At 42.8% G+C, this 10862-nt stretch overlaps 1 protein-coding gene across 1 annotated transcript in view; it reads left to right on the forward strand.

Annotated features, from left to right (window-relative positions):
• Positions 1–10862, forward strand: part of LOC129186889 (delta-type opioid receptor-like) — a 29833-nt gene that overhangs the window by 13698 nt on the left and 5273 nt on the right. Inside the window, exons 3-5 of the mRNA XM_054785615.1 lie at positions 3123–3210; positions 4239–4421; positions 4508–4598. Of these exons, the coding sequence (XP_054641590.1) occupies positions 3123–3210; positions 4239–4421; positions 4508–4598 (362 nt within the window). The remainder of the gene's footprint in view (positions 1–3122; positions 3211–4238; positions 4422–4507; positions 4599–10862) is intronic.

The following is a 10862-nucleotide window of genomic DNA, read 5'->3' on the forward strand; positions in this document are numbered from 1 at the left end:
ATCTCCAGCACAGTTTTGAGTCTTGAGCCAAGCTAACGCTCACCGCGTGTTCAGTAAACCTAACGAACGCGTTTTTGCAAATGCTGAAGGTAATTTAGAGACTTTAATGAAGCTAACGTACGGGTTTCAGTTAACACTGAACGTTCTACACGTGTTTTCATATGCGTTTCGGACAATTTTGTGTATTTAATGAAGCTGCCGTAAGTCTTTTTCTACGCTCAAATGAACGTACATTTTTTTGTGACCGTCAAGGACGATTTCAAGCTACCTTTCCACAATGTTGTTTAGCGTCTCCAACAAACGTAACATACGCGTTTTTGTAAACACTAACGACAATTTAGCTCCCATAACACAGCTAACATGCTAGCGTACTTGACGATTTAAGCTAGCTTACGAGATTGTGTAAATGTTGAGGGCAGTTTTGAGTTTTCAGCAAAGCTAACGGACAACTTAGCTTGCCCAACATACCTGACAAACTAGCATGTCTTTTCTGAGAAAAGCGGGCGCCAGTGTTAGTGGTGGTGGAGGTGACGGACACTATGTAAGACTTCCTGCTGTCTCTGGCATGGTAGCATGTGGCGCTAAACCCTCCGTCTGTGCAGAGACCACGTGGGATGTCTTCAATTAGCGTAGCTTCCTTGTCATCCAGGAGGACGTGGTGTGAAACGGCTGGCGTTGCGCTGATAAACGGAAAGGGGAGTCTTTTCGAGGGCAAAGGGACAGCGAGGACAGCCCCGCTGGTAATGGAAAAGGGGTGGCGTCTCCATCATGCGGCGTCCCAAAGCGTGGTGTTGATCAGACACTACCTCCAGGAGAAAGAAGTCCTGAGCTCAACCCAGCGACTACCCCGTGCTCCAATAACCAACGGAACCGCGTCAGCGGGCTGGGTGAGGATGAGAAGGCCGCCCCACAGCAGTGTGTGGCGGCATGAGGAGGGGAGAAAGGAGTGGATTAGTTGAGCTGGTGACTGGATGTCTTCTGGCTGACTGCCGTGTGTGAATAATTCAAAGTCATGATGAATATTTGAAAACCAGCAGCACACCGGATGAAAGAGTCGTCATCTTGCCGATTTCTTCCATCCTCCTACCTCCTTCCATCCTCCTACCTCCTTCCATCCTCGTACCTCCTTCCATCCTCGTACCTCCTTCCATCCTCCTACTTCCTTCCATCCTCCTACCTCCTTCCATCCTCGTACCTCCTTCCATCCTCCTACCTCCTTCCATCCTCCTACCTCCTTCCATCCTCCTACCTCCTTCCATTCTCGTACCTCCTTCTATCCTCGTGCCTCCTTCTATCCTCATACCTCCTCCCATCCTCCTACCTCCTTCCATCCTCCTACCTCCTTCCATCCTACTACCTCCTTCCATCCTCCTACCTCCTTCCATCCTCATACCTCCTTCCATCCTCCTACCTCCTTCCATCCTACTACCTCCTTCCATCCTCCTACCTCCTTCCATCCTACTACCTCCTTCCATCCTCGTACCTCCTTCCATCCTCCTACTTCCTTCCATCCTCCTACCTCCTTCCATCCTCGTACCTCCTTCCATCCTCCTACCTCCTTCCATCCTCGTACCTCCTTCCATCCTCGTACCTCCTTCTATCCTCGTGCCTCCTTCTATCCTCATACCTCCTCCCATCCTCCTACCTCCTTCCATCCTCCTACCTCCTTCCATCCTCGTACCTCCTTCCATTCTCGTACCTCCTCCCATCCTCCTACCTCCTTCCATCCTCATACCTCCTTCCATCCTCATACATCCTCCCATCCTCCTACTTCCTTCCATCCTCCTACCTCCTTCCATCCTCGTACCTCCTTCCATCCTCCTACCTCCTTCCATCCTCGTACCTCCTTCCATCCTCGTACCTCCTTCTATCCTCGTGCCTCCTTCTATCCTCATACCTCCTCCCATCCTCCTACCTCCTTCCATCCTCCTACCTCCTTCCATCCTCGTACCTCCTTCCATTCTCGTACCTCCTCCCATCCTCCTACCTCCTTCCATCCTCATACCTCCTTCCATCCTCATACATCCTCCCATCCTCCTACCTCCTTCCATCCTCCTACCTCCTTCCATCCTCGTGCCTCCTTCTATCCTCGTGCCTCCTTCTATCCTCGTACCTCCTTCTATCCTCATACCTCCTTCCATCCTCCTACCTCCTTCCATCCTCGTACCTCCTTCCATCCTCCTACCTCCTTCCATCCTCGTACCTCCTTCCATCCTCGTACCTCCTTCTATCCTCGTGCCTCCTTCTATCCTCATACCTCCTCCCATCCTCCTACCTCCTTCCATCCTCGTACCTCCTTCCATCCTCGTACCTCCTTCCATCCTCCTACCTCCTTCCATCCTCGTACCTCCTTCCATCCTCCTACCTCCTTCTATCCTCGTACCTCCTTCTATCCTCCTACCTCCTTCCATCCTCCTACCTCCTTCCATCCTCGTACCTCCTTCCATCCTCGTACCTCCTTCCATCCTCGTACCTCCTTCCATCCTCCTACCTCCTTCTATCCTCGTACCTCCTTCCATCCTCGTACCTCCTTCCATCCTCGTACCTCCTTCCATCCTCCTACCTCCTTCCATCCTCGTACCTCCTTCCATCCTCGTACCTCCTTCTATCCTCGTGCCTCCTTCTATCGTCGATCCTCCTTTCATCTTTCCTGGACAGGAAGAGCAACTGGTGATGGAGGAAATGTCGGATGTGATCGGGTGCAGTGGAGTGTAGCGTGTGAACCAGCAGGGGTCTCCACCACCATCGTTACGTGAGAGTCTTTGTGAGAATAACAGTGCTGGTAGAAGTGCGTCCCTGCTCGGTAGCTTTACGGGAACATTGCTGGAGTGAAAGTCTGCCGTCAAAGGTCCAAACGTGGACCGTTTGAAGATTTGGACTTGTTAGCAGGGTGCGCTATGGTTCAAGTGAAATTCAATGTGCTCTCCTCTTATTAAAAAGGTGCAGCAGTTGCCTCGCTTTCAATAAATCCCCGTCCTGCCATTCGTGCATCCCAACCTCATTAGCCTTGATGCATCCTAACAACCTCCAGCATGCACAACAACTCCTAACTGTTTATACTTATGCATGTGTGTGTGTGTGCGTGTGCGTGTGTATGTGCGTGTGTGCGTGCGCGCCCACAGATACACCAAGATGAAGACGGCCACCAACATTTACATCTTCAACCTGGCTCTGGCCGACTCCTTGTTCCTCGCCACTTTACCCTTCCAGGTGAGATTGTTCGACGCAACACTTCACAAACTTGACCCCTCTGCAAGTAAACAGGTTATCTTTAGAAAAATAAATCTATTTATAGTTGCTTAATATGATTTCATGAACGTGATACATCTCGTATCTGAGATAATAAAATCATCGAGACATATAAACATATCTACACATGTAATATACGTCATATACACACGAAAAATACAGAAATGACCCACAAATATTTATTCACTCATTAATAAATACAAAATCAATTGAATAATTAATCATTTAAAAAATTCTGAAAATGAAATTTTAAAACATTCTAATAAAAACATTTCATGGGCATGCCGCCTGTTGTGAACCTCTGGCCCGGCGTTTTCTAGCAGGGTATTCGCATTTTTTTCGTATACCTACTGTACATCATGCCATGCATAAATTGGAATTTTGACATGAGTAAAATAGCTAAAGTGCTATCAAGCTAACATTTAGCAAACTAACATTTAGCGAAAGTGCCAAGGCAGTTCTATAGTGTCATGCCACATATAATTTGCATTTTGACATCATTAAAATAGCAGAAAAGCGAACATGCTAACAAACTGCTTGGTAGCACCTCGCGAGATAGCACTAAGTACCAAAAGTGCCGAGGCAGTTCCACAGTGTACCTACACCATCACATGTATATATTTACATTTTCACATGATTAAAATAGTTAAAATGCTAACATGCTAACAGTTAGCTTGCTAGCACCCACCAAGATAGCACCAAGTGCCTAAAGGGTGAAGGCAGTTCTACAGTGACCCTACATCATGACGTGTGTGTATTTACATTTAGACATGAGCAAAATAGCTAACATGCTAACAGTTAGGAAGCTGTCGCATTGGAAGCTCCAGTCAAACAAAGTGTGACCTTCATTTTTCTTCTCTCCAAAGTCACAAAGGCCTGATGACGATGGTTTGGATTTGTAATTAGCGTGCAAATGACGTCTGATGACCAGTTAGCGGCGTGTCCTCAACGTGGTGTTTGGCGGGGGTTTTGGGAACGTTTCCTTGCAGGGCACCGATGTCTTCCTGGGCTTCTGGCCGTTTGGGAACGCCCTGTGTAAGGCGGTGGTGTCCATCGACTACTACAACATGTTCACCAGCACCTTCACGCTCACCGTCATGAGCATAGACCGCTACGTGGCCGTCTGCCACCCCGTCAAAGCTCTGGACATGAGGACGCCGCACAAGGCCAAGGTCACAAATGTGCTATCATACATACTGTATATGCTATCATGTCACTATAGTACAATATCTGTATCAAGTTGTACCTAATCTTTCAGGTGGTGAACATCTGCGTGTGGGTGTTGGCCTCAGCCTTCGGGGTTCCGGCCATGGTGATGGGGAACGTGGAGGAGGAGCAAGAGCACAATAGTGAGTAACCCTTGTGTGTGCTATAGGTGTGTGCTATAGGCTATAGGTGTGTGCTATACTGTACGTGTGATCTTTCAGTCATATGCAAAACAATGCACAGTGGTAGAAACGCTCGGCGCACAGCATTCATTTTTCATGATTCACCTCAGCAGAAGAAGAGAGAGGCCCTGGTGGCGTGGCCCCCACGGCGCTGCAACACCAACCAACGTGTTTGCTCGCCGGGTTTTCAGGCCTTTTCCAGCACAGATGTGCTTTCCAACCAGTCGAGTCTGCACATGCTCTGATCAATTCTTGCACTGCAGCTTTCAACCTCTTGTCCTGGCAAAAAAAAGAGTCGGAATATAAAAAAAAACAAAACAGATTTTTGCAAGAAATGATTGCCATTTTAAAAAATGAAAGTCATCATATTGTGAGAATTTTTTTTTTAAGTTAATAAAATTGTAATATTAAGTAATATTATTTCCTGAGAAATCTATGTGAAAAAGTAATAATTTGATGACTTTTTTAAAAGTTGGTATATTCCAAGAGTCAGAAGAGAGACATCTTGTAAAATTGCAATAATGGTTTGAAAAAAATGTCATCTTTTTGTAATATACTGACTTTTTCAAATAAAAATAGTGCCACGGCTTCTCATAAAAAATTATTACTTTTTCTCGTAAAAAGTACAATTTTGTTCTCAGGAAACTGACATAATATCACGACTGTACGATTTTGTGATTTATGATATTTAGATTTTATTCCCACATCCTTAAGCTAGGATAATTGAGACTTTTTTCTGTAAAACTCAGTAAGTTATGGCAAAAATATTTTTTTCAGTGTTTTTTTTTTTTCAAAAGTGCAGAATTTTCTTGTAAAATTCATAATATGACCATTTATTCTCACAATATGATGACTTCAATCTTGTAAAATGGCAATAATTTATTTAATTATTATTATTATTTAATTAATCATTGTATTTTACATTTTTTTATCGTTAGACTTTTTTCCCCCAAAAAGTGCCGCATCTTCTCAAAAAATGATTGCTTTTTCTAGTAGAAGTAAAAAAAAAAAAAAAAATTAAAAAAAATTTCTCACGAAATTGTAATGCAATATTTCCATTTTATTAAAATTGAGATTTTTTTTGCAAATACTTTCTCATGATATGATGATTTTAATCTCACAATATGATGGTTTTGTCTTGTACAATTGCAATAATTTTTTGCAAAAATCAGATTTCTTTTAGTAATACAGTATTTCAACTTCTCTTGTGAAGGTCATTGCAAGTACAAGTACAGTCACAAGCCAAGTACATCTGTGGGGTTTTATTGAGAGGCCCCAGTAAGAAAGCAAAATGGTCAAAATAAAAGAGGATAAATCTGCTTAAAATACATACCGGTAATATTTATAATAATAATAAGACATTTTATTTCTAATCACCTTTGAAAAATGCAAAAAAGACGAACATTTTCTTGTGACTGTCTGAAATGAAATGCAGCTAAACATTTCCTGCTTTAGGTCAGTTAGGATTGCCAAAATTATTTATATTTTCTAAATGCTGCCGTTGTGAGAGAGAGAGAATATTTTTTGGGACTTTCTTCAAAGTGAAAAATTGCGTTGCTAAGTATTCCTAAGTATTTGGTATGGTGAGTGTCTGAAGCTGGCATGACTTGGGTGAAGTGTCCCATGTGCCGTTCCACCAGCTTCTCACATACAAAGTAGTGATATATCTTATCTTAGCTTGGTGGCATTGTTTCTGGAAAATGAACAATACATTTCATGTTATTGAAATGTTAAAAAAAACAATAATAATAATGACCCCCTTTCTAGATGCTGAGTGCATCTACGGGGGGTGCCTTAAAGGATTCCAAGCTGGGGTCCAGCGGTCACATGCCACATTTTTAATGGTCCCTAATCATGCGGCCCCCCACTGCTGGAAAGCTGTGGGGACTAAAGTGTACTTAGGCAGAAAAGCACTATGTGGTTCTTTGATGTGAGCAGCAGCTTCCCCTGGAGGGGCGCCGTGTGTTGCCCGCTGGTCTGCTGGTAGGAGGGCATCTACCCATGGAGCTATCTTGTCTTTCCCGGTGAAGCATTCTGCGTTTATCGGTGGTATTGGCTTATTGACGGAGAGCAGTGCCGGGTGAATGCTGTTTACCTCTTTTTCATTCCATAATGACGCGCTCTAACCGCTTCGTGTGCTGTGTCTCAACTGGCGCACTCGCATGCCTACGCTGAAGTCTTTTGAGTGCATAAGTGCGTTCACATGACACTTCTCCACCCTCGCCAGTAGTCTACTCAGCGGGGAGGGGCTACGAAGTATGAGTCCTTTTAGGGTAAGTGTGCAATGACAGTCATGGAAAATTCACACACTCAAAAACTAAGTAGACAGTGTGCCCAGTACATATACTTATTGAAGTGTACTGAGGCAAGTATTCTATTTGAGACACAACCCTGGACCCTGTCAGACTTCCTGGTTTGTTTCTGTGCTACTTCCTGGTTTGTTGAGGTATAGCTTCCTGGTTTGTTTCTGTGCAATTTCCTGGATGGGCTCTGTGCTACTTCCTGGTTTGGTTCCATGCCACTTCCTGGTTTGTTTCTCGGCAACTTCCTGGTTTGTTTTCGTGTTGCTTCCTGGTTTGTTGATGTATAGCTTCCTCGTTTGTTTCTTTGCAACTGCCTGGTTTGGTTGCATGCTATTCCTGGTTTGTTGACATATAGCTTCCTGGTTTGTTGACATATAATGTCCTGGTTTGTTTCCGTGCTACTTCCTGGTTTGTTGACATATAGCTTTCTGGTTTGTTGGCATATAACTTCCTGTTTTGTTTCTGTGCTACTTCCTGGTTTGTTGACGTATAGCTTCCTCGTTTGTTTCTGTGCTCCTTCCTGGTTTGTTGACGTATAGCTTCCTCGTTTGTTTCTGTGCAACTTCCTGGTTTGGTTGCATGTTATTCCTGGTTTGTTGACATAATTTCCTGCTTTGTTTCCGTGCTACTTCCTGGTTTGTTGACATATACATTCCTGTTTTGTTTCTGTGCAACTTCCTGGTTTGTTAGCATTTGACTTCCTATTTGTTAGCATGCTACTTTAATTCATTGTGCAAAGAAGAAAAAAGGATGGTATAAAACTTTAGTTCTTAGTGTGCGTTGTCCGTCATGACAGTGAGAGTTCTAGTGGTTCTGTATCGATCCAGTTGGAGCCTGCAGCACTCCTCTCAACCTTGATTACTTTTATCAGTGGACTTCAGTAGAGCCTCTCTCTTTTTACCACCTCTTTTCTTTCTTTACTATATTTTTCGACTTTCTCTTTTTTTAAAAATACAGTAACTGCATGGAAACAGTTGACACTCATTTTTCAATTGAAATAAACTTTTCAGGTGTAGTATTTCAGTATTCTCCTGTGAGGAGGCGGGGCTTCTGGACATGACATTTGACAAGAAGCGATGGCACGCCGCATGTCCTCCTGATTGGGGTGAAAAGCTCCGCCCCCGAGGTCACGTTGGCAGGAAGGATGAGGTGATGCAGCAATAATGCTGTGCTAATAGAAGCCACGAAAAAGAAATACACTTGTTTGCTTTGAGTACACATTGAGTGGCGTGTCCTGAGAATGAAACATGAATGGAATCAAATGCGGCGGACGCAATCCTGTCCAAATGAAATAAAATAAAAAATAATCATTTTTAAAAAACAATAAAAATAGACCATGATTAAACTTTTTGGAAAACAACATGTGACTCTTGGCCTTGCAATATTTGAGGGTGACGTCACCCACATTGATTTTTTTTCTTGGTTTTAGGTCTGGGTTCTGGCAAAACCTTTTTGCCAGTGAAGCAATGATAATATTTTTTTTTTAAGTAAAAAAAACGTAAAACGGTAATCATAAAAAAAGTCAGCTGAAATAATTATAATAATGAAACAATATTTAAATAATCATGAATAATAATTAAATAATTTTAAATAATGTTGAGATACTAATAAAATGTAATACTTTTAGTAGAACAATTATGAAATAAAATTTCAATTGTAAATTATTTTGTTTTATTTTTTATTATTGATATTAAACATTATGTATTTTTCATCATTTATTGTTATGGCTCATATTCTTGATATACTGACTTGCCAGTGGTAAATATTTTTATTTATTTGAGTAGATTGGAGACAGTTTTAGACAAACAATGATGATGAGGTGTTGTCTATAAAATATAATAACACCATAAAACTCACTGAACCTGGCAGGTGCCTTTTAAACTGCATCACACAGACGACACAAGGAATGAATTAAGTGTGTGTGTGTGTGTGTGTGAGATGTGGTTATGACGCATTCCGATAAAACTTTTATGAGTGCTGTATCGCCAGGGGACACGCACACACACGCAGGTTATATAAGTCATTGGCCAGCATGCTCCATAAACGTGCAGCAGCTGATCAATACGTTTTACAATCAATGCTTCCCATAGGAAATCATGTAAATAGTCTGTTCCAGGGTCAAACTGTGTCCATCATAGCATATCATTCTTAACCATCAAATGTGCAAGTGTATAAACACAGCGTACATACGCCGCACAGCGATGTTGGCGCCTGGTTACACAGGTGAAGGAGGAGGGAGGAAGTGGGCTGTTAACATTTAGGAAGGTGAGGAGACGTTGGGAAAGGGCGATTAGCCACTAAAAGCTATCGAGTGATTGACCTTTTCTTCTGCTGCCATTCAACATCCTGCGTTGGACTTCCTGCTGTCGGGCTTCAGGCTGACCAAAAAAAAAAAAAAAAAAGTATAAAAGTGCACGTTAAAGATCACCTGTGACATCATAACTTGTCTGCAGTGCTTGTGTATGAGGGGGCGGGGCTAAAGTATCAGTGACTACATGGGGGTTATTATGAGATTTATTATGTCAGTGCAAAACCTTCACTTTTTCACTGAGAGTTTTTTTAGTAATCTAGTGAAAGCTAAAAAAAAAACAGGAGCACTTTGCTGTTTTTAATGGTCTTATCGAAGTGTATCCTCTAAATTAGCGTAGTGTTCTACGGTTTTTGACGACCAAAAAATGGGAGTCAAATGTCTTCTATATGACAGAAGCGCGCTGCTGTTTTTAAGGATTTATTGCAACAGTCGTCAAAGATCCTCCATATGGCATGAGCGTTCTGCTGTTTTTGAGACCCTATTGCAATAACGTGAGTCAAAGATCACCTATATGACAGGAGCGCTCTGCTGTTTTTGAGAACCTACTGCAAAAACGTGAGTCAAAGATCCTCTCTATGACAGGAGTGCCCTTCTGTTTTTAAGGATGTATTGCAAAAACAGTAGTCAAAGATCCTTTATATGACAGGAGCGTTCTGCTGTTTTTGAGGACCTACTGCAAAAAAGGCAGTCAAAGATCCTCTTCTATATGACAGGAGCATTCTGCTGTTTTTAAGGATCTACTGCAAAAACTCGGATGAGAGATCCTCTATACTATAGGAATGCTCTGCTGTTTTTGAGAACCTACTGTAAAAGCAGTAGTCAAAGATCCTTTATATGACAGGAGCGTTTTGCTGTTTTTGAGGACCTACTGCAACAATGCGAGTCATCAAAAAGTCTTGATATGATAGGAGCGCTGTGCTGTTTTTGAGAAGCTACTGCAACAACGTGAGTCAAAAATCCTTTATATTACAGGAGCCCTCTGTTGTTTTTAAGGACCTACTGCAGAAACGCTAGTCAAAGATCCTCTATATGACAGAAGTGTTCTGCTGTGTTTAAGGACCTACTGCAAAAACTCAGATCAGAGATCTTCTACATTACAGGAGCCCCCTGCTGTTTTTGAGGACCTACTCCAAAAACGCTAGTCAAAGATCCTCTATGCAACAGGATCACTGTGCTGTTTTTGAGCACTAACCGTAAAAAAGCTCATCACAGATCATCTACATGACAGAAGCGTCCTGCAGTTTTTGAGCACCTACTGCATAAACGCTAGTCAAAGATCTCCTATGTGACATAGGAGATCCTTTACATAATTGACTTCAAAAAGATGCTCTGTAAATGTGCATCACTGCCACCTTCAGGAGTGGAGGAGGACAGCAAGGCTTGACACGACATGGTTTGATTGAACTGTCTGGCCTTGGCGGAGGTCCTCTGTTGTAACGCGTGATCCTTTGGAAGCCAGGCGAAAGTGTTTTTTTAATGAGAAGGTTGCAGTATGACGGACAATTAGGACCACACTGAAAGGAAAAGCTATGAATTGTCCACCCCCACACCCCCCTGCATTTAGCGATTAGCCTCCCAGTGGCTGATGGACAGCTGACAACGGCATGAGCC

Source organism: Dunckerocampus dactyliophorus, chromosome 1 (assembly GCF_027744805.1).
Source record: "Dunckerocampus dactyliophorus isolate RoL2022-P2 chromosome 1, RoL_Ddac_1.1, whole genome shotgun sequence".
Classification (NCBI taxonomy): domain Eukaryota; kingdom Metazoa; phylum Chordata; class Actinopteri; order Syngnathiformes; family Syngnathidae; genus Dunckerocampus; species Dunckerocampus dactyliophorus.